The 25014-nt window shown below is 38.2% G+C and overlaps 1 protein-coding gene across 1 annotated transcript; it reads right to left on the bottom strand.

Annotated features, from left to right (window-relative positions):
• Positions 1–5318: 5318 nt before the first annotated feature.
• CCDC110 (coiled-coil domain containing 110) lies at positions 5319–21186 on the bottom strand. Its single transcript, XM_069100368.1, has 8 exons — positions 21177–21186; positions 20844–21085; positions 20650–20737; positions 14839–14894; positions 12656–12721; positions 11520–11624; positions 11351–11410; positions 5319–7689 (listed from the first exon to the last, which is right to left on the bottom strand). Exons 1-8 carry the CDS (start codon positions 21184–21186, stop codon positions 5509–5511), a joined length of 2808 nt encoding a protein of 935 aa, XP_068956469.1. The 3' UTR covers positions 5319–5508.
• Between the last annotated feature and the right edge of the window lie 3828 nt (positions 21187–25014).

Raw genomic sequence — 25014 nt, 5'->3', positions numbered from 1 at the left:
AAGCCTTCCTGAGGTAAAGACCAGAGCTGAACAAAAAATATGATTGTCAATATCAGGTCTCAAGAGAAGCATAAAAAGTGAAAAGGAGGGAGGAAATATAAGGGATTCAATAATGTCAAACTGTTTACAACCCTATATGGGAAGTATGATACTTGTAATTCTTAAGAACTGTTAGGAGTATACATAGACAGGGTATGAATATAAAGTGACTTTGAGGAGATGACATAAAAAAAAGTCAAGGGTGGGGAAGAGGATTACACTGGGAGCAGAAGGAAAGGGAGAGGTAGAATAGGGTAAATTATCTCACATGAACAAGCACAAAAGATCTATTACAGTGATGGGGAAGATGGGAGTGTGGGCAGTGGGCATCACTTGAATCTTACTCTCCTTGGAATTGGCTCAGAGAGCCAATAATGTAAACAGTCAGTTGTGTATAGAAATCTATCTTACCTTACAGGGAAGTTGGAGGGGAGGGGATTAAGGAAAGGGGGGACAACTGGCAAAAGGGAGGGCAGATTCAGGAGGCAGTGGTCAGAAGCAAGACACTGGTAAGGAGGAGAAGGATAAAAGAGAAGGATTAACAGGAGGAAAAATAGGATGGAGGGGAATAAGTAATAAAAACTATGAATGTGAATAAAATGGAAGCAGATAGCAGAGTGGATTAAAAACCATAATCCGACAATATATTGTTTCCAAGGAACACACTTGAAGCAGATTGACAAATACAGAGGTAAGGGACAAGAGCATAGTAATGTTTCAGCCTAAGTTAAAAAAAATACGGGTAGCAATCATCTCAGACAAAGCAAAATAAAAAATAGATCCAATTAAAAAGAGATAAAGAGGGAAATGAAATCTTGCTAAAAGGTACCATAAACAATGAAGCAGTATCAATACTAAACATATGCACCAAGTGGTATAGCATCCAACATTCTTAAAGAAGTTAAATGAGTTACAGGAGGAAATAGACAGCAAAACTATACTAGTGGGGGAACTCAACTTTCCTCTCTCAGAACTAGATAAATCCAAACACAAAATAAAGAGGAAAGAAGTTAAGGAGGTGAATAGAATTTTAGAAAACTTAAAAATGACAGACCTCTAGAGAAAACTGAATGGGGATAGGAAATAATATACCTTTTTCTTAGCAGTGAATCTACACAAAAACTGACCATGTATTAGGGCATAAAAACCTCAAAATCAAATACAGAAAGGCAGAAATATTAAATGCATTATTTTCTGATCATAATGCAATAAAATTGCATTCAATTAAGGGCAGTGAAAAGATAGATTAAAATTAATTAGAAACGAAATAATCCCAAAGAATAATCCAAAGAACAAATCATAGAAACAATAATTTCATTAAAGAAAATGCCAAAAATGAGACAAAAATGCCAAAATTTATGGGATGCAGCCAAAGCAGTACTTAGGAGAAAACTTAGTTCTCTAAATTCTTACATCAGTAAAATAGAGAAAGAACAGATTAGTGAATTGGGCATGCAACTAAAAAAAGAACATTAAAAATCCTTACTTGAGCACCAAATTGGAAATCCTGAAAACCACAGGTGAGATTAATAAAATTGAAAGTAAGAAAACTATTGAGCTAATAAAATTAGGAGCTAGTTTTATGAAAAAAAAACCCAATAATATAAACCACTGGTTAATTTGATTTTTAGAAAAAAGAAAACCAAATCTCCAATATCAAAAATAAAAAGGGTGAATTCAAATGAAGAGGAAATTAAAGTAACAATTAGGAAATATTTTGCCGGATTATATGCCAATCAATCTGACAATTTGAGCACAATTGATGAATATTTACAAAAATATAAATTGCCCAGATTACCAGAAGAGGAAACAAAATACATAAATAATTCAATTTTAGAAAAAAAAAATTTGAACAAGCCATCAATGAACTGTCTATGAAAAAATTCTCAGGGCCAGATGGGTTAACAAGAGAATTCTGCCAACAATTTAAAGAACAATTAATTCCAATACTAAATAAACTATTTGTAAAAGTAGATGAAGTCCTACCAAATTCCTTTTATGACACAAATATGGTGCTAATACCTAAACTAGGAAGAGCAAAAGGAGAGGGGAAAAATATTAGACCAATATCCTTAATGAATATTGATACAAAAATTTTAAATAAAATACTAGCAAGGGGATAACAGCAATATATCACAAGAATCATATATTATGACCAGGTGGGATTTACTACAGGAATGCAGGGTTAGTTCAATATTAGGAAAACTATGAGCATAGTTGACCATGCCAATAACCAAGCCAACAGAAATCATACAATTAATAAATGCAGAATTTTTTTTGACAAAATACAAAACCCATTTCTATTAAAAGCTCTAGAGAGAATAGTAATCAATGGAGCTTTCCTTAAAATGACAAGTAGTTTCTATCTAAAACCATCAGTAGGCATTATCTGTAATGAGGATAAGCTAAAAGTCCTTCCCAGAGATCAGACTGTGAAGCAAGGATGCCCATTATCACCACTGTTATTCAATATCAGAAATGTTAGCTATAGTAATAAGAGGAAAAAAGGAAATTGAAGGAATTGGAATAGTCAATGAGGAAATAAAACTCACTTTTTGCAGATGATATGCTTAGAGAATCAACTAAAAAAACTACTTGAAATAATGAACAACTTTAGCAAAGTTGTAGGATATAAAATAAACCCACATAAATCATTGGCATTTCTATGTATTACTAATAAAGCACAACAGCGAGGTAAAGAAAGAGACATTCCATTTAAAGTTACTGTAGACATTATGAAATATTTGGGAGTCTACTTGCCAAGACAAACCCAGGAACTATACGAACACAATTACAAAACACTTTTCACACAGAGTCAGATCTAAACAATTAGAAAAAAATATTAACTGCTCATGGGTAGGCCCGAGCCAATGTAATAAAAATGACAAATCTGCCTAAACTAACTTACTTATTCAGTGCCATACCAATCAAACTACCAAAAATATTTTGTAGAGCTAGAAAAAATAATAAAATTCATCTGGAAGAATATCAAGAGAATTAATGAAGAAAATGCAAAGGAAGTTGGCCTAATAGTACCAGATCTCATATTATAACATAAAGCCTAAACTATCAAAACAGACTGGTACTGGCTAAGAAATAGAATGGTGAATCAGTGGTAGAGTTAAGTATACAAAACACATTAGTAAATGACTATAGTAACCTCAGTGTTTGATAAACCCAAAGACCCAACCTCTGGGATGAAAACTCATGCTCTGATGAAAACTGCTGGGGAAACTGGAAAATGATATGGCAGAAACTATGTCTAGACCAACACCTTACACTGTATATCAAGAGAAGGTCAAAATAGGCACATGAATTTATACCTAAAGGGTGATACCATCAGCAAATTAGGAAAGCAAGGAATAGTTAAACTGTCAGGTCTATGGAGAAGGGAAGAATACATGACAGAAAAGGAGATAGCATTATAAAATATGAAATAGACAATTTTTATTATATTAAAAGCTTTTGTACAAACAAGACCAATGAACCAAAATTGGAAGGAATGTAGAAAGCTGGAGAATAATGTTTACAGTAAGTGTCTTTGATAAAAGCCTCGTTCCTCAAATATATAGAGAACTGAGTAAAATTTATAAGAATATAAGCCATTCCCCAAGTGATAAATGGTCAAAAGAGATGAACAGACTGTTTCCAGATAAAGAAATCAAAGCTATAGTTATATGAAGAAATGCTCTAAATCATTTTTGTTAGAGAAATGCAAATTAAAACAACTCTGAGGTACCACCTCATGTCTATCATATGGGCTAATGACAGAAAAGGGAAATGATAAAATGTTGGAGATGTGGGAAAATCGGAACACTAATGCATTGTTGGTGGAGTTGTGAACTGATCTAACCATACTGGAGAGTAATTTGGAACTGTGCTCAAAAGGCAACCAAACTGTGCATCCCCTTTGATCCAGCATTACAATTACTAGGTCTATATCCCAAAGAGATCATAAAAAAGGGAAAAGGACCTACATGCACAAAAACATTTGTAGTAGCGCTTTTTGCAGTAGCAAAAAAGAAATTGAAGGGATGCCCATCAACTGCGGAATAGCTGAACATGCTGTGGTATATGAATGTAATGAAATACTATTGCGCTATAAGAAATGATGAGCAGGCAAAATTTTTTTTGTCTGGGAGGGCAGGGCAATTGGGGTTAAGTGACTTGCCCAAGGTCACACGGCTAGTAAGTGTTAAGTGTCTGAGGTCAAATTTGAACTCAGGTCCTCCTGACTCCAGGGCTGGTACTCTATTCACTGTGCCAAGTAGCCACCTGGAGCAGGCAGATTTCACAAAAATATAGACTTAATGAAATGATGCAAAGTAAGCAAAACCTGGAGAATATTGTGCACAGTAACAGCAACATTGTGTGACTATCATCCATGAATAGCTTAGCTCTTTCAGCAATACAATAAACTAAGATAATTCCAAAGGACTCATTATGGAAAATGCTATCCTCATCCAGGGAAAGAACTGATGAATTTTGAAAGCATATTGTAGCATACCATTTTCACTTTATTTGTTTTGTTTTTCTTCTTTTGGTCTGTTTCTTCTTTCACAACGTGATTAATATGGAGATGTTTTATGTGAATGCACACGTATAACCTCTATCAAATTGCTTACAGTTTGAGGAAGAAGGGACAGCGAGGGAGGGAGAAAAATGAGGAGCTCAAAATTTTGTAAAAATGAATGTTAAAAAAAATTGCCTGTACTTATAATGGAAAAATAAAATACTATAAAAATCCCCCAAATTTAATTTGATTAAATTTATTGGGGGAACAAAGTACATAGACAAAAGTTTTGTTTTTATTGGCCACAAATATTTATTAACATTTCTTGTAAAGATGATAGTGATGCAGTTTAGGTGATATGGGAGGAAAAAAAGAGTTTTCTTTTTAAGTGGGAGTTCTTTAGAAATTACATTTTATGACAAGTAAAAGGAAAAAACCTGAATGCAACATCCCAAAGATCCTTTGCATGTATATGATTTAAGTAACATAGATTTGATCAGAATGGTAAAATGCTTAAATTAATGTACTATGTCTTAAGCTAATTCTTAAAATATTAAATTGCCCTCATCTAGAAATTGTCCTCTTATCATGTTGTATTAGTGGAGGAGCATAATGCAGCAGGATCAAAGTCTGAGTTCTGCCAAATATTAGCCATGTGATCTTAGGCAGATTATTGAACCATTCTCAGCCTCAGTTATCTCATCTGCAAAACAAGAATAAGTGCTGCCTTGATTGCATCATGGAATTGTTGTTAGAATCATATTGGATGGATGATGTTTTTCCAATGTTTAGTTTATAAAGCAGATTGTCATCCAGTATGCTATTGTTATTGCTCTATATTAATGCTCAATTTTGTAAATCAAACTTAAATGTAACTATATCAACCCAATACAATATACATACCTTATAAATCATGCTCTAAAATATCATTCCTGAAATTAAATTTTTAAGTATCACTAGTCATCAAAATGACAGTGTTCATTTCTTGCTATGTAAGTCAGTTGAGTCAGCTCACGATGTTTATTCAAAAATACTTTACCTGACGTAAAGTAATCTCGTTGACGCTGCACCTCAAATTGCAAACTATCCCTTTCATTTTCTACTGTTCTTAAATAGTTTTCTAAAAGCACCTTGTCTTCAGTTAGCCTACTGATGTTCTTTGCAAATTTTAGATTTTCCTGAGTGTGCTTCTTTAGTTCTTCTTTTAGTACTTGATTATCTAACTGAAGACCCTTGACCATTTTGGATAATTTGTCACATTCCTTGCCCATTTCAGACATGCCATTCTTAAAAAAGCTGACTTTGGATTTTGCATTTTGAAGTTCTGCTTGAAACTTTTCTTTTGCATCACATTGGTAGGATTGGATTTTTTCAACCTCTTTCTCTATTATCTGTCTGGCAGCTGCAGATTCCTGTAATGTGGCTTCAAGATTAAGCTTTTCATTTTTAGCACTCTGTATCATTTGAAGAAGAGACTCTTGTTCAGATTTTGTTGCTCTCTCTTTTTCTTTTAGTTGCAGTATCTCCAAATGACTTCCTTTTAGTTCATTTTCAAGTAAGCTATTTTCTTTTTGAAGTTGGCATGCTTTTCTTTCCAGCATCTGTTTATCATTTTGTAACACTGAATTACTTGTTTTCAGAGATTCTAGTTCCACTGTCAATCGATTCACTTCATGATTGACAAGAACCATATCATTTTGAGTTTTCTCTTCTTTAATTTTTAACTGATTTATTAAGTCAATCATGCGTTGTATCTCCAAACAGAGTTGGCCATTATTTTCTTCTAGAATTTTATTTACATTTTGGAGGTCAGTATACTTCTGTATTATTCTTTTCAGTTCAATAATACATTCTTTATTATCTTCTTCTGCTTTACTTAACTTAGCCTGAATGGTTTTCTTGTCTTCAGCCAAGTCCTTAATTTGATTTTGATATGTTGAGTTTTTCTGCATCAGAGAGTGTACAGTATAAACCATGGGTTTTATTTTTGTCTTTAGGTCAAGATTTTCATTTTCCAGTTCTAGTACTTTCTTCTGTACTTCCATAGATTCTTTTAGATAATTCTGTAAATACTGAATTTTTGCAACATACTGATCAGTTACAGGATTGATTTTTGATGACTTCTCATTTTCAAGCTTTAGTGATCCTTGGTATAACTCAAATATTTGCTTTTCTTTATCTTTCATTTCACGTTCTGTTTGGTCAATTAATGATGATGTATCTTTTGGATTGCTGGAGTCCAACTGTAAATATTTAATAATGTCAGAGTTAGGAATTTCCTTATTATTTTTCTCACTCTTTACTTCATTTTGTATAGTGATGTGGTCAATTAATGATGATGTATCTTTTGGATTGCTGGAGTCCAATTGTAAATATTTAACAATGTCAGAGTTAGGAATTTCCTTATTATTTTTCTCACTCTTTACTTCATTTTGTATAGTGATATGGTTAAAATCAGATAAGCTTTGGCAGTTCTGACAATAATTAGTACAAAATTTTGACATTGTTTCCCCTAGTGGAATCAATTTGTTTACTAATGCCTCTAATTCTGAAATTCTGCTTGATTTTATCTCCTCATTTAATTCACCATCTATATTTTCTTTCTTAATAGATTCAATTTTTTCCAGTTTTGAAGAAAATGGGATATTTGAACCATTACCTAGAGCATCCGTAGCAATCTTTAGCATACGAAGTTCATTTGCAAGAGCCAGTTCCCTTTTATGTGATCTTTGAAGCTCATCTTTCATTTTTTTGATAGAATGGCAAACATCTTCTAAGTTACCACCAAATTCTTCTTTGAGAAAAGGCGTGGTACTTTTAGATTCATTTGGAAAAGCTGTATTGGCAGAAGACAGACTTTGATTTATGTATGGTAGAAAACTATAAAAGTCACTGCAATTCTTGAGTAAGTTTGATTTTTCTGAAGTGCTCATATTTGGGCTTGAAGTTGATCTATTCGTTTGATTTTTCAAAGGTGATGTGTTCTTGGAAGTAACCTGGGATGGAGTAGTTACACCTTGGGAGACACTATTGCCAGTGACAGAATTGGATTTTCCCCCCACAGAATGAGTAATACTGGACTCCTCAAAAAGATTAATTTTCTCCTTAGAAAGGGTTTCTTCTGTATTCTCTGTAGACTGACAGAAAGAACATGCTATAAAGGGCTATCATTTGTTGCATTATTGATGACACAAGACAATATTTTGTGGGAAATTTGTGTGGAAAACAAATATTGTCTGTTTTATCCAATTCCTCAATTCTAATCTTATAGCATAAAAGCCTAATGGAAAAGTGACCTAACTCATCTAGAAAAGGTAAGGAACAATATTATAGAAGCTTAATTTTTGTGGGTATCTTAATAGTTTACTGATATGACAGAGACAAACAAGAAAACATTATTTCCTTCATGCTGTACACTCTGATTCAAATAGCTTCCCACTTCATATCAGCCAAACTATCTCCCTTTCTTTCATTCAAAGCACCCTGCAAATTCTCTATCCACTAGAAAAAAATGTTCTCCAGCTAACAAGGGGGATCAGAACACAGGGAAAGGTCAAGCATTTCCTTAAAGCAATAGAAACTCTCTTTGCCCTGGCTTTCTGGAAAGTCCTAAAGCACAGAAAGATGTATCTTATTATCTCTCACTAAAACTAAAAGGAATGAATTGTGTTATTGTGTTTGCTTTTGGTGCCACATTTTAGAGAGACAAGGGTAATGTGAGTGTAGAGAAGAGCGATGGGAATAATTAGTAAAAAGGAATGTTTAGTGTCTACCATGTGAATTGACATTTGGTACTAGATGATGATGATGATGACAATCACAAGAAACAGCATATGGTAAGCAGTGTGCTGCTTCAAAGCTGGGCTCACTTTGTGCATTAGATTAGCTGTGAGCCCTGAGCAAGTCACATAATTTTTCTGAGTTTCAGTTTCTTTCTCTTAAAAAACAGGGTTAAGAATTAATACCCATGTTTCAGGGCTGCTGCCAGGATGCTTTGCAAACCTTAATGCACTATATAAATGAGAGTGATGAAGAAAACAGAAGGAGGAAGGAGAAAATTATTTAGGATTGGTATAGAAAAGGGAAATTTCAGTGATGCTTTAAGTTTTTTCTTCATCTACAAAAAATTTCCTTAAAAGGCAAATGATGACTACCTGATTTCTATTTTACCTGAAACTAAAACAAGAGCAAACTAATTTAAATTGAAGTGTAATAAAGAGGTGGGTTTAAGGAAAGAATTTTTGGTTACTACAAGTCCTTAAAACATTAAGGATCTGAAAAAGGATGTGGAATTTTTCAGAACTGGAAAGCTTTGCATCTCCAACTGCTTGATGTCCTGCTGGAACCTTAAACTCAGTTTGTCCAACATCATCTTCCCTAAACCTCCCAGCTTCCCCATTTCTGTTGATAGTTTCATGCAGGCTTGAAACCTCCAAGTCATCTGATGACTTTATTCTCCATCACTGAGCCCTCTTTTTAACTAGATATCAAATCATTCAATTTTTCCATATTTCTTTTGTCCATCCCTCTACCACTAATAATGCTGCTACTTGAGGCTAGGAATTCATCACCTCTTATCTAGACTCCTGTAGTAGCTTCCTTCCTAACTGGTCTCCCTGCCTCCAAGGTCTTCCCTCTCTAATCTTCCACATAGCTGACAAAATATTCTTCCTAAGACTGATCATGTTACGTCTCAAAAATGTTCAGTAGTGCCCTATTGCCCATAGAATAGAATACAAATTCTCAGCTCCGGCTCTTCCACAATCTACCTTTCCACAACCTACCTTTCCAACTCTATTTCACCTTACTCTCCTCTATATCTCTTGATATTCTGGCCAAACTGGAACTAGCTCACTGTAACCCCAAACTGATGTACTTACACGTATCGTCTCCATGTGTTCATGCAGGCCAGCTATCCCTGAAATTCAATGCCTACTCATCTCTTCCTTTCAGGAGCCTAGTACTTCTTCCTTCATGAATCTCTGCCTGACTGTGTAGGTGAAAACATTCTCATTCTTCTCTCATGATGCCCCTATATTCTGTCTCAATCTTTCCTTTATTATCCTTTTTTGTGTATGTGTCATTTCCCCCAAGTTGAATGCAACTTTCTTGAAGGCAAGTAATCTATCACTTTCTTTTTGTAGTGTGGGTGATTTGAACATAGTAGTAGGCACTGAATAAATGCTGAATATCTGATTTGTATTATTTCGGAAAGCAATTCTTAATATTTTCATCTATTACTAAATCAATAATTTGAGAGATAGAACTTTTGTAGTAGGTAATTTGTGTAACTTTGTGTTTAACTGAAGTGGACCTTCTATGTAAATGAAATGTTTTATGGAGTCTCAAAGACTGAAAATAATTATTTTTAATAACAGTTGAGAATAATTTAAAAGCTACCTCTGAAGTAATTTCCAGATTTTTCACTTGGGGTTTCTTACACCTTGCATGGATTATTCAGGTGATTGCTATGCTCATAACACACACACACACACACACACACACAAACCCAACAAACCAAAACCCTCATTTTTTTTCATATCTAGTTATAAAAGCAGCTGGTCAAATCTATGACTGAGATTAATGAAAATTATTAAATGAGACTGCCATCAATTTTGATTGTGTTTACACACACAAAGGCTCCAAGGACTACTCTTAATATTGCTTTTTGTCAGACAGATCAAAACATTCTAGTTATACCATAGAGCAATCATGGGAAACCTGGTGGTACTAGTTGATGATGCCACCATTTAGATATACCATATAAACTGAACTGATTGAAAATAACTGTTGCAATTTGTCCTTGGAAATATTTTCCTTCTGCATTTGTACGGACAGTCTTTGCTCCATTTGGCATCATACTCAATATTAAAGGCAATAAAGGAAATGAACTTTAGTAAAGTGTTTCTAGGAAGTAGAGGCCAGCTAACTCTGAATAGCTTAGAGTTTGCTACTCCCACCACCAACCCTTCAGTTTGGGAAATATGACTTTGGTCTCCATAGGTCATGGTCTTTTTCACATCTAGCTATAAAAGCAGCTGGTCAAATCTGTGACCGAGATTACTGAAAACTGTTCCATGAAACTGCCAGCTGCTGCCCTTGAGGGATACTGCAGTCATACAAGGGCAGTTAGGTGGTACAGTGGATAGAGGACCAGCCCTGGAATCAAAAGGACCTGAAATCAAATCCAGCCTCAAACACTTACTAGCTGTGTGAACCTGGACAAGTCACTTAACCCTGTTTGCTTCAGTTCCTCATCCATAAAATGAGCTGGAAAAGGAAATGGCAAATCACTCCAGTTTCTTTGCCAAGAAAACTCCAAATGGGCTCATGGAGAGTTGGACACCACTGAAATGATTCAACAACAGCACAGTCATAGAAGATCATTCCCACATCAGGGCAGGTGAGTTTGGAACTGCCCTGGGTAGCTCCACATGACCTAAATTCTCATTAGACTCAGTCACATCTTTGGCAAGCCTTTTCCCTACCTATACGCCAAGATATAACAAAGACCATGGCCTCAAGAATATGCTACGGTCATATTTCATAATTGGAAGGGACCTTCAGAAGGAATACAGAAGATCTGTAAACGACAAATCTCCAGATTGGGAAAACTTAAAAAGTTCCCTCAGTAAACTCCTTTTGTCTTTACATCCCTAGCATGCAGCACAATGCCTTGCACATAACAGGACTGTTAAACACTGGATCATAGGATTCATTCTAGGATTCCTGTACACTCAGATAAAAATCAAGTCTGATCCTCTGGGCTGGCAAGGTTGTACCTGAGAACAGACTCACCTGCTTTAAGGTCTTTTGGCCTTGACTGTCCTTATGTAATATTCTGACAGTTTGTTCTTCCTATTAAGGAAGAGAGAATCAAGGTGAAAGTGACCAATGGAACAATGTTGGCAGACAATTATCTGAAGTTCCAACAACTACACAGAAATTATTTGAAGTAAAAACCTACCGTAACTTTCTCAACAGGTTTCTTGGTTGCCTTTTCTGTACCAGATTGTGGACTTTCTACATTAATAATACTTTTATTCAATATTTCACTAATTTCAGATTGTACCTTAAAAAGGTAAATAGAAAAATTTTGAGTTTTAATCCAGATTCAGACAATTATAGTTATGCAAGAATACTATTTATAATTATAATTCTGAATGGCATCTTTAAAATTGTAGTTCATAAACAATAATTCCTTTCATATGAAAGAACATAAGTTGTAAAGCAATTCCAAGTTACTTACTTTTCTTTTAAATGATTTGTTTATAAAATGAGAGCGATTTTATGCAATGTTAAATTAAATGTTTAATTTATGCAATGTTAAATTTTTATTAAGTAAAATATTTTCTGGATGTTCAGTTTTTAGAAAATGTTTTTATTGCTTTAGAATAAACATGTTAAAGGCACGATTTAGCACCGGTTTGAAGTAATCATTCTTCTATCCCCTCTTTAATGAGATCTTAGGACCAAGATAGCATCATGAACATGTTTTTACAAAAATGCTGGAATATCTATGTTCTCAATTGAAAAGTGACATAAGAGCTATTTCATCATAAGTTTAAGAAAGTTTAAGACAAGAATTGTGGTGTAGGTTCCAGATGCCACAGTTTATTTTGGACATTCCTTTCCAACTTAATGATTATCCCCTTGAGAAGCTAGAAAGGTCTCATATGTGCTCAGACAATGAAAAGAACATATTCAGAGATGCGGAGGTCAGAGAGGTTACCTAGTCTAAACTTCCCCCACCCATGGTATAGATGAGAAAACTGAGGTTCGAAGTAGTCACATGACTTGCTTGAAGTTGTGCAGGCTATAAGGGGGAGAGTCAGACTCTATGTCTAGGTCCAGCTCTCTTCCCACTAAGCAACACTGACAATGTACAAGACTTAGAAAATTAGGGAAAAAAAATAGAAAAAAAAACATACCATGGGACGGCGAGGTGGCACAGTGAATAGAGCACCAGCTCTGGAGTCAGGAGGACCTGAGTTCAAATCCGGCCTCAGACACTTGAAACTTACTAGCCGTGTGACCTTGGGCAAGTCACTTAATCCCAATTGCCCTGCCCTCCCCCCTCCAAAAAAGAAAACAACAACATACCATGCTAACATTTTGTAAAGTTTGCATGCGGAGAGCCTGAAATGATTCCAGTTGATGTTGCAGGGCCTGTAATTAATTAAAGTGAGGATCAAAATTAAATTTTTTCTAGATATAAACCACAGACTTGAAGCTAGAGGGGACTTTGAGGTGATTTAGTTCAGCCCATCACTTAGCAAGGAAACTGGAGTCTCACTGAGGTCACCTGGGAGTGAAAACAGAGCTGGAATTTAAATCCAGGTTCTTCCGACTCCAAGCCTAGTATACTTTCCTGAGCCAGAAGTGATTTGTTTATTTACACTGATCATATATTTCTATACAGTATTTATACAAATCATTTATACTGATAAATGAGCCAGGGCAAAAAGTTGTCGGTGGTCAGGGACAACACTCAGGCCACTGAGACTCCATGACCATAATTAATTGATAATTAAATTTGTTAAGGGCTTACTGTGGTTAGTACTAGAAATAGAAAGAAACAAACAAAAACATCCCTATCCTTAAGGAACTTAAATCATACCAAAAAAAAAATAACGCAAATAAGTACAAAGTAACCTTGGAGGGAGCCACCAGGAAAGGCCTCCCACTCTTAAGTGATACTTAAACAGAGTCTCAGAGACAACGAAGGCCTCCAAGAAGCAGGAGTAATGAGCAGAGCATCCTAGAATGGAGGACGATCAGTGAAAAGACTTGGACACAGGTAGTGTTGTAGGGCAGCAACCAAAGATGTGCCAGGGTGGCTAGATCACAGAGATCACGGAAGGGAGTAATGGGAAATATTGAAGAGGTCAGATGGGGAAAGGTTGTGAGGAACTTCAAATGCCAGAGCAGTTTATATTTGATCCTAGGAGGAGTGGGGAGAAGCTGGAATATATTCACCCAGGCAAGTGTGTGGAAGATGGATGGGGTGAAGAGGGCCTAAATGAAGGTGGCAGCTGTGTGAGCAGACAGAAAGGAGGTGTATTAGAGATTGTGGGGATATAAATGACAAGATTTGGCAGCTGGCAAGCTATGTGAGGTGAATGAGAACACAGACTCAAAGATGTTCTCAAGGCTGTATAACAGGTGAATAGAAGAACTGCGGTACCTTTGACAGGGACAGGTAAGTTTGGAAATTAGGAGAGATCATGATTGATATGGGACATCCAAGTAGTTTGTGAAATGGGACTGGAGCTCAGGATAGAGTGTGATGGATATATAAATCTGAGAACCATCTGCTCAGATAGTAAATGAGCCTCCAAACACTGAAGAGTTCACCAAGTGTGAACAAGAATAGAGAGAAAAGAGAGAGGAGGACCCAGGACAGAGCCTTGGAGAACATTTGCAATGAGCAGGTGTGCCATGGACAATAATCCAGTAAAGAAGAATAAGGAGGTAGAGACAGACATGCAGGAAAAAAGAAACCACAGACAGAGCAGTGTCATGAAAGCCTAGAGAGGGAAGAGTATACAAGTGGAAAAAGTGGACAACAGTATCAAATGTTGCAGAGGTCAAGGAAGACTGGTAAAATGCACTTAAGAGGTCAGTGCTGACTTTGGAGAAAGCTATTCCAGCTCAGGAATGATTCCAGAAGACAGACTTCGCAGCATCAAGAAAGTAAGCCACGGAATCAGAGGGGAACAAAAGCATCACTTGGCTACAATGACGGCACAGTCTTGAGATCAGACCACAAATTTATGGTGGACCTAATAATGATCATGGCCACATGAGTTCTTCTAGCACCACTCAGTCACCCACGAATAGGAGTAGGGAAGGCAGATGGCGGAAGTATTACAGGATTGGGGATGACTGAATTGTGACAGGCAATAGGATAGTGGGGCAAGTGATTTGAGAACAGAATATGGCATAGAATGGAACTGATTCACTAAACAGGATTAGGAAAGGTGAAGAATGTAGCCAGAAGAGCCTGTAAAAAACTGAGAGGTGCAGAGATTAGAGGGCATGGTAAGGAAAAAGAATAAGTTTAGGAGTAAAGAATGGGGAAAGATGAATGAGGAGGGTTAAATAAAGTTCAGTATTCACGATCAGAGAAGTAGAACATTTATGAGTGATGGCAAGATCAGGATTTCCATGTGTCTGAAGGAAAAAACATTTAAAAAGTTATAAATAGGGCTATTGACAAATGTATCTAATGCAAATCTTGAAAAAAGATTAGGTTTTGAAATAATAGTGTGAAATTGACTCACTTGTAATGCTGACTGTGGCTGGTTTGGATTTTCTGTTTCTGCTATAGAGGCATGTTCTACAAAGCAAAAATGACAAACTCTGTAATCTAGCTCTTATATTGTATTTCATTGCATGTGTGACAGGGAATAGTCTAATGAATGACCTAAGGATCATGATAAACTTGGAGAGAGAATAAAGGGCCCTGTGGTAGGTATAGGGCAGGTATTTATAATATATTTGATGCATGACAACATTAAAAGCATGACAAGGAAAAATTACTTGAGTTTTTAGGAGTATTTTCCACTTTGACAATAAACTGTTAACATGTATAATAGATTGGAGACATCACAAAAACACAACTAGAATAACTGGGAACTTATTTTAAAAAAATTCTTTGGTATATTTAAAATATTCTAAAGTTTCAGTCTTTTCATTGATTTCAAGAGCTATTTCACAAGTTGCAGAAAGAGTAGCCACCTACTTCTGCCTAGAGAAAGCGTGTCTGTGTTCAGGAATACACGATAACAGTCATAGACCTTTGAAGCTAAAACAGCCCTTGGAGTCACATGGTATCTCAGAGTCCTAGGACGCATTTAAGCAATATTCATTCTTTTTTTTTTTTTTAAGCAATTGGGGTTAAGTAACTTGCTCAAGTTTACACGGCCAGTTATTTTTTTGTGTGGGTGCCAAGTATCTGAGGCCGGAACCGATCCTGGGTCTCCTGACACCGGGGCCAGCGCTCTTACTCACTGTACCACCTGGCGGCCCGCAATATTCATTCTTAATTGTCAATCACAAGTACGAAGCCAAACCAGGCACTGCTGGGAAGTAGTGGACACAGTCTCTATCCTTAAGGAGCTTACAATGTAGGTGGAAAAAAAGTGAACAAAAAGTCAACAAGCATTTGTTGTCAACAAGCACATCCAACAAGAAGACATGCCAGGCACGGTGCTAAATGCTGGGGATAATAATAAAGGCAACTCCCCCCACCCAAGTTTCTGCCATCATGGAGTTCATAGTGAATGGGGGAGACAACATACACACAAACAAGATAAAGATCTATAGATTTATATAGACATACAATATATACGTATATGTACAATACAAATATATGTGTATATATACATATATATAATGATGAATGGGAGATATTAAAAAAGCATACCTAGAGAAAACATGCAGTTGTAAAACAAAAATAAAACTTAATGGGTTGAAAACACAGCAGGAAACAGCAGGATGATTGGTACAGTAAGGGAAGATTCTGAGAAAGTAAAGAGGTTTATTTTGAAGTTTTCACAAAGTCCAAAGCTCTGTGCCAGGGGCAGGGAGATCCCCACGGGAGCTACAAATCACAGCCTGCAGAGTTTGTATTGGGTGTCTGTCCACCCTACAAGGTCAGCCCCGTTTTGTTCCAGTCACACAGTCTCTAGGGATAACTGGAACACTGTTTCTCCTGTATAATTCTTCAACCATGACATGCTGCAGACTGTTCATCCCTGTCAGGTATGTTTCAGTGGCCCTTTAGGTGATTCTACCCTTTAATTTTTTTTCAAAGATTGTGGTATTCCATGATTTACAGCCATGAACTTTATATTTAAGTTATAAAGAAAATGCCAAAACCCACTCACACAGGTTCCCAAGCATCTTAATGGTTGCCACTAACTATGCCCATACCCAAGCTCTGGCACATTGGTTTCTCTCTTTCCCCCATGAAGGAAGAGCTTATCAGGGGACTCAGAAGACTGTCACTCCTCACAAGATGTCACAGACTGTCAGCAGGGTGCTTACATGCTAAATTTGCACCTGGTAGATCAGCGGTCTCCCAGGGTCTTGCAATTTCTACAGCCAGCTGTTAAAGGCAGGGGACATGCAACCCTTTCCAAGCCCTAAAACAAAAACTCAGATGCCCTTAAACTCTCTCACAAATATCAAGGACCAGAGAGTGAACATGTCAGATAATGATCATCATTAAAATCTTGATACACTTCTATGACTAAGTATGATGTTTGCCTTTCACCAGGATTCTAAACCCTAACAGAAAATATTGAGATGAAATCCTTGTAGCTAATAAACCTGTAAGTTATAGTTAGTTTTTAAGTTAATGATTTATAATGATACAGGACAGCATGCAGAAAACCCTCTGTGATTTTAAGTTTCAAATACCTGAGGTTGATTTTTACTGACTCAGACTTTCTTCTTTAGAGATAACTTTTATTTAACCCTCATGGTATATTTATAGCACCTGACAAACATGAAGTAAATAGTGGCTGGTGTATGCTTCCATGAGTCTTTTTATTTTGTTTCCTCCTAAACCGGATAAGGGCAGAAAGATGGATTATATGGCCTAGAAAAAAAAGGAGTGGGTGAGCTGTCCAGCTTAGGAAGTTTCGGGAGAAAAATTCTACCAGTCTACTAAGAAATTCTTTGGAGTTTAAAAAAAAAAGGCTGTTTTGAAATAAAATTCACCCTTTTAAGGCCAAACCTCACACACCTTGGCATGAGATAATTTAATTAAATTAACTCTTGGGGTCAGCACAGAATGAAAACATTGTCTGAATGGTAGATCCGTGTACTTTAGATCATCAAAGGGCAGGATAAAGGCACAGATCACTGCAGGATTGGAAACTTGCAAACCTCAATTTTTCCCAGGGCAATTCAGTTTCCCCAGTTTAGACTAATCCAGTCCAGCCATGTCTCTCCATCTATTACCTGCATTTACTCTACTGGAAAACAAGAAGGGTAGAGAAAAAAAGGAAGAGAAATGAGATACATGTATATATACTATACCTCTCTCTCTCTCCTTTATTATCAATATTTGAGGGAAACTTTGAACAAATGCTGTCTGGAATGCTGAAAGCTTTCTGTGTTTTTATTTAATATTATCTTATTTTAGGTAAATGGGGCAGAGAGAAGGGGATAAGCATTAATATAGTGCCTACTATGTGCCAGGCACTTTTAATTGCTTTTACACATGTCATTTTATCCTCACACAATCAAGTTGTTGAATTTTACGGTTTTATCCTATTTTAAAGTTGTACAAACCAAGTCAAACAGAGATTAAGTAACTTGCCCACAGTCATAGATAGTGTCTGAGACTGGATTTTAAAATCAGATCTTCTTGAATCCACCAGATGCCTCATATTTCAATATTTAATATTAAATTAAAAGCACTAATTTAGGAAAGACCAATTCAAATTAGTTAAGTTTAAAAAAATTAATTTTACTTTGTAAAATTGATAAATTTCTGAAAAATCATGTGTAAATTAAAGTTAGATCAACTAAATATTTTAACTACATTAGAAATTAAAAAAAAGAAATCACACTGTAAATAACTATAACTTCAAGTACAAATTAATTATATTTAAAAATTTTTCTTTTAGATTTTCTTATGGCAAGAAACACATCTATTTTGTAGAATAAGAGCTCGAAGGGGCATTGGAGAACATCTAATCCAGGGGCTCTTAATCTTTATCATGGAGCCCTTTAGCAGTTTAGTGAAGCCTGTAGGCCCGTTATTAGGATAAATTTTTTTACAAAAACATAAAGTACATGGGGTTATAATGGAAACCAAAGGCTTGTGAAAAAAAATATACACATATAGATACATACACACACATATACACACATATTTTTTTTTTCCCATTCAATTCACAGATCCCTTGAATGCTTTCCACACCTGTGGACCCCAGGTTGAGAATCTCTGATCTAGTCTATCCCCCTCATTTTATAGAGGAAGAAATTAAGGTCCACAGAGGTTACATGACTCATCCAAGTGTATCACAAAGCAACAGGGAGCAGTCGGAATGTACGCCCAGATGCTCTGGCCCTAGATCCAGCACTCTTTTCACTGTACTTGGTTACTTCTTCAATCCCTGCTTAATATTTCAAGTGTTAGGTAGTTGTAGAGACACTAAATACATTAAAAAAAAACAACTACTTTGTAACTATTAAGACTGTCATGGCTTCTACCTTCAGGAATGCTCTGTGTTTGCCTTTGTGGAAGTTTGACTTTACACACAACTGAAAGTAGTGTTTATTATCTATGGTTCTCAATGCAAAAGCCGACTATATTAGTAGCAGTGACTGACGAGGAAAACATTTACAGAAATACTCAGATCTTTGTGCCTCTCATTGGGCACAAGAAGGTAGGATTATTTTTGAAAATAGTTAATTCTGATCTCTGCTTTCTGCTCTTTACTACTAACTCAGCACTGCAGAAAAATGAATTTGAGCCCCTTAGGGATATAGCCATAAGAAGCCAATCCTATGTATGATGTATGTACCTCTTTGTAGGCCAGGGGTGGGGAACCTGCAGCCTCAAGGCCACATGTGACCTTCTTAGTCCTTGCATTGGAACTTTTGACCAAGTCCAATTATTACAGAACAAATCCTTTAATTACCAGGATTTGTTCTGTGAAGTTTGGATTTAATCAAAGGGCTGAACTTGAGGATCTAGACACATGTTCTTGAAGCCAAAGGTTCCCCACCCCTGTTGTAGGTTCTGACTAAGCCTTAAAGTTTGGATTGGAATATTGCAATGCAACCAAACTCTATCCCTACTTAGGCAATTCAAGGCATTTAATTCACCACATACGACAAATTTCATTCAAATTAAGGGTGGGAACAGAGAGTAAGCTGTACTTCACTTAAGTTGTTTGGAAAGATGTGGCACTTTGATTCGACTAGAACATATTTTCATAAAAACTTAGTGGGGATACAAAGAAAGAAAAAAGACAAGACTGCTGCATGATGCTTGCTGGGAGGGATGGGGTGATGTGGACAAAGAAATTTGTACTTTACCTAAAAGCTTTAAAAAGTTGCATCTGGAAAGATCTCACAGAGATCCTCACAAGAATGCAAAGAGTGGGATGGGCTATTAATTCCCCTAGATTCAACTCACTTAAACATATACTTATAAAGGCCTACAAGTCTATTAAGTGTTGGGGATTACCAAGGTTAACAACAAAAACCAAACAAAACAACAGAACACCAAGCAACGAAACCCCAAAACAAAACAAACTACCAAGTCCTGGCCTACCTGTTTAACAGGTATTGGGGACACAAAGAGGAAAGACTGTTGTGTTTGACCTCTTTCTGGAAGAAGATCACACATCAGGGAGATGATGACATGACTTGCCCTTGACTTGGATTTGAGTAATTGAGGGCTGTGCAAGGTCACCAGGCTCACTTTCTCTTCCAGAACCATCAGGCCGACTGGAGATGGGTCAGAATGTAATGGGCCCTTTTAGGCTAAGGTCTTTTCAGGTTCTCACTTTGAATGAAGTGAGGCCTATTCAGGGCTCTTAAGTTAGGCAAGGGATAGCCCCTTTAATTTAAAAAAAATAGAAAGAAAGAAAAAAAATTCAAACTGGGAGGGGAAGACCCCCAGGGTTGTTGACCAAAAGAGAAATAATCACGATTTAGAGAGAAAATAATTACTACCCAGTCTAAAAAGTACTCTGGCTGGCTGGGAGGAGTGAGTCCTGTATAATAATATAATAAGTAAGAGACAGTGGGGGTACCAAGCTAAAGACAACCAAAGCCCAAGCCACCGAGTCCTGGCCCTCTGGGGGCACTTGCTCTGGGCTCCGCTGGGGCTGCTCCATGCGGGACGCTTATTCTAGGCAGGCAGACAGGTGGGAAGGGGAGGAGGCACTCTATTACCTTCTATCGCTGCCCGTTCCTACCTGGCTTCAGGGCGCAAATCCAGGTGGAGAGGATGCCTAGCATCCATCCTGGAGCTGGGAGGCGCACAGCGGCTCCTGCCACCTTGCAAAGGCATTAGGGGAGGGGGCGTGGCCTCAAAAATTCCAGGGATGGCTGATTTTTACCTTTTGTTTCTCCACTGCTCTCCTTTACCCCCTCAGAGTGATTTGGAAGCCTAGACACAGAAAGGAGAAGAGACGCACCTTCCCTTTTCTGTAACAGAACCGCTCAGCGGTTTACGGAAAACGAAACCATCTTTCACTGCGGGGAGGGGAGGGGTAAGGGGGGAACCCCAGCAGGCAGCGCGCTAAGCCGCCACTGGAGGGCGCTGTAGCGCCGCCGGCGGCAGAGACCGCGGCAGCAGAGGGGCCGGAAGGGGGCGCCCCTGTGGGGGCGGGGGCGGCTCACGCTGTCCTAAGGGAATCTGCGAGGCGGTCCCCCAAGAGGCCAGGCGTTCGCCGGCCCTCGAGTGCGTCCCGGGGCTGGGCGGAGACGGCCCAGGATCATCCCCCCCACCCAGCCCGCCCGCCGCCCCTTTCGTGCCTCCTCCCGCGGAAACCCCTGGGAGGCGGAGGGGATGGGGGATGCTCGTCCAGTCCTAGCTGCCCCGCGGCCCACCCTTCCCCGAGCCGCCCCTTCTTAGCACTCTCACCCGGGGACATCTCTGTCTCCCCCGGCCCAACCCCCCAACCGCCTATCCCCGCGCATTCCCTCCCTCTGTGTCTTCCCCCGGCAGCGCGTTGCCAAGGGAATGACGCCCCCGGGGTCCCGCGTGCTGGGCCTCAGCTCTGGGCACGCGCCCCTTACGCCACGTGGTCTGCGACTAGGCCGCGGGGGAGCTGCGCACGAGGATTTGGGGCTCGCCTCCAGTCTGCGCATGCTTCACTTACCTCCGCCCGTTCTCCTTGAGTGCTGCTGGTCTCATGCTCCAGGGAATAGTTCAGAGTTTAGGAAGGGATTCCTGCGTGGGAGCATTGGGGCCGAGCTTCAGGTTTACACATAGTGGTGGCGCTGGTGTAGTGGTTGGAAGGTTAGAGGCCCTGGGTTTGAATCCATTAAATCCATTGCTGGGATCTTGGCCAAGGCATTTCACCACTCGTGGCGCAGTTGTTCCAGCTTTGGGGCGTATGGGGTGCTGAGGCGGGCCCAGCGCTCATGGTGTGAGGGCTTGCTGAGCCCTTTTCAGGGATGCTCATCCACCTGGCACTCACCTCTCCCGGGTGGTTCTAGGAAGTGGCCACCATCTCAACCTCAGGTTCAGTCAGGTTAAGGCTGACCAACAGGCCTCCACGCGGCTGGTGATTCAGGGGCGTGGCCACCCCAACCTTGTGAAGACTTCCCCTGGTGGAATGGTCGAATGAGAACAGTTTGCTCCAATGGCCATGAAAGCCACGGAAACAGGTGGGGGGGGGGCACTTGGAGCTTGGTCAGGTACAGAAGATGCCAAGGCCATGGGCATCCTGACCATCTTGCCACTGGACTTTAATGACTTTGGAAGAGAGAGTGAAGACAAGGACCTTGTGCAACTGCCTCACTTAAATCCAATTCAGAATCAAGTCAAGGCAACACTATCCATAGTGATGTCCTCTTCGAAAAAGTACTAACAAGCATTGTAAGTCCCCAGGCTGTGCTGGTATACAGGCTTTGGAATCAGTGGTAATTTATCACTATCTAGGCTAACCCTATAGGATAACCCGAAACAAGAGAGACTGGGACTGCTCAATGTGGGCAAACTTTATTAATCAAACATACAAACTAATCTAAGAAATGAAATAATTATGTAAAGTTCTCAGCATAGTTCCTGGCACATAGTAAGTGCTGCATAAATGTTAACTATTATTCTTCTTCTTCTAAAAATTGTGTTGTATTTATTTTGTGGATATAGTGTGTCCTAAAAGTACCAATGTCATTTTAAGCTTAGATAGCTTATATTTAGCTTTAATAGTATATGTTTATTGTTCAGTTGCCTTACTCTCTGTGACTATTTTGGGTTTGCTTGCCAAAGATACTGGAGTGGCTTGCCATTTCCTTCTCCAGCACATTTTGCAAAAGGTACAACTGAGACAAAGAGGGTTAAATGACTTGCTTAAGGTCATACAAGTAGTATCTGAGGCCAGCTTTGAATTCAGGAAGATACGTCTTCCTGACTCCAGTCCTAGCACTCTGTGCACTGTGCCACCTAGCTGCCCCAATAGTGTGTGTATTCCAGTAGCAGACACACCCATACATACATATATAGCTATTAAATATGTACAATAAATAGCTATTAAACCTAATTTTAAACTATCAAATTTATAAATTTTCATTATGTCAATTATATATACACACACATATATCTAGATAATTCACATATGCATGTATGTATTGTGTTCCCCACCCCCAGGTCCAGGCGGGCAGTGCTTGTTTCATCTTTTTTTTTTTGTCTTCATGTTCCTAGCTCCCAGCAATGAGCTTGTATGAACAACGAGCATAGTAGGAGCTTAATAAATATTTGTTGGTTGATTAGCTACTTCCTTATTCAGAACTATCCAGAATCATAAATGTTTCCAGTGGAGATGGCAGGCATTCTCTTGCCACTTAAATATAGGTGGCATCTAAGGTTCTGTTCTTGGATTTCTCCTCTGTGCTGTCCCCTGTGGATCTCCAGGGACTTCCATCGTCACCTCTATTGAAATGACTCTCAAATACATATCTTCCCCCTAACCTGTTCCCAGAGCACCTGGGCTCTATTGCCACTTATCTCCACACAATGTTTTGATAACAACTTACATTCAAATATTCAAAATTGAGCTCATCATCCCCCCCTTCCTTAAACTTCCCCTCCTCCCAACATCTACTCCTAATGGCACCACCAACTTCTTCTTCAACCCATCCTTCAAATACAGCCCAAGTATTCCTCTTTCTCTGTCCTGTGTCCCTGTAATTGTATCAATCCTGCAATCACAAAACCTTCAGGGGTTTCCCATCCCCCGATGATTATGCTGGTCCTGGCTCTCAAAACCTTCCTCAGTCTGGCACAACTCATCTTTCCAACGTTACATCATGCTGTTTTTTCCTTTAAATGCTCTATATTTGAGCCAAACCAAATTACACTGACTATCCCACCTTCTCCCGACTTAGCACCTGTTTTTGCTCATACCATCTGACTTATCTGTGCTGGACTCTCCCTTCTCTCCATCTTTGGAAATCTTGACCCTCTCTTTCAAAGCCCAGTTCATATGCTACCTCCGTGAAGCCTTCCTTATTGATGTTGCTACCTCTACGGCATACTTTCAAGCTCATGACCTCAGAGTTATTGTTGGCATTTACTTCTCCCTCATCTCCTCCCACTTAGCTGAAAGTGGTTTCTCCCCCCTTCAGATGTATCATAACACTTCGTGTGTGTGTGTACATAGTTATTTGTAAAGGAGGTACCAAATGATGGATCAAGCCCATGATCAAATTGAGTAATTTACCTGTTATGTTTATATTAAAAATATTTGTTAGACTTTCCGGCTCTGGAAAAGTAACTTTAAAGTGTTCTACTACTTTTGTTTTGATAGATATAGATATATAGTAATTAAGTTCATTTTTCCTTTATGAATTTAGATGCTATACCACTATTTGATATTTATATGTTTAGTCTTGAAATTGGTTTATTTTCTATGGTTCTTTTAAGCATGATTTAGTCTCCTATTGCTATAATCTTTTCATCCAATAGTATCATTTCAACTCTTGCTTTTTGAAATTTACCTGATGTGTAGTAAATTTTGTTTTAGTCTCTCATTTTAATTCCAAATGTATCATTACTTTTTAGGTTTGTTTGTTTGTTTTTGGCAAACACCATATTATTGGGTTTTCTTACATTTTCTCACCTTATTTTTGTTCATTCCATTGGATTGTTTAATAGATTTACATTAAACATTATAATTATTAAGATTCTGTTTTCTTTCATTTTTTTTAATCCTTTAGCTCTTTTAAGTCAGCATTTCCCCTCCCCAAATTAGTTTTACTCAAATTGATTTGGTGTTAGTCTATCCTCCTGGGTTCTTTGCTCCCCCCCCTCTACATTTTCCCTAGTTATCTATCTCTGCCCCCACCTTTTTTTGTACCTTTCTTTCCCCACTCAGTTAAATGGTTAGTCAAAAATCTCTCCTCTCCTTCCCTCCAACTTCTCTTTTTTTAACTGGCAATTAATTAAATTGCCAGTTTTTTAACTGGCAATTAAAAAAAGTTCTCTTCATTATTTTTCTTTCCTTTAAGTTTATTTTGAATTTTATTTTCTGATTCATTGGCTAATGCTTGCCTCCCCCGCCTTGTTCTCTATGTAACACTCATGTCTAAAATATATGAAGTATTAGCTTTGGGCTTACTCCTCTAATCAATTTCTGTTACTGCCTTTGGAGATCTTGCTCCATTTTCTTTACATTTTCTTTACTTTACTTTTCTTTACTTCCTCCCTCCCTCCCTCCCTCCCTCCCTTCCTTCCTTCCTTCCTTCCTCCCTCCCTT

Source organism: Petaurus breviceps, unplaced genomic scaffold (assembly GCF_028583685.1).
Source record: "Petaurus breviceps papuanus isolate PSGF00001 unplaced genomic scaffold, PetGlider_PUasm1.0 126, whole genome shotgun sequence".
Classification (NCBI taxonomy): Eukaryota; Metazoa; Chordata; class Mammalia; order Diprotodontia; family Petauridae; genus Petaurus; species Petaurus breviceps.
The sequence above is the reverse complement of the archived record's forward strand: the minus strand, read 5'-3'. Positions and strand labels throughout refer to the sequence as shown.

What these genes read in the sequence shown, in the direction of transcription:
- CCDC110 (XM_069100368.1), bottom strand. An exon ending in AGCCACAGTCAGCATTACAA is followed by an intron (nt 12,722 to 14,838) that starts GTGAGTCAATTT and finishes AATTAATTACAG; the next exon opens with GCCCTGCAACATCAACTGGA. An exon ending in GCCAAAAGACCTTAAAGCAG is followed by an intron (nt 7,690 to 11,350) that starts GTGAGTCTGTTC and finishes TCTTTCTGTCAG; the next exon opens with TCTACAGAGAATACAGAAGA.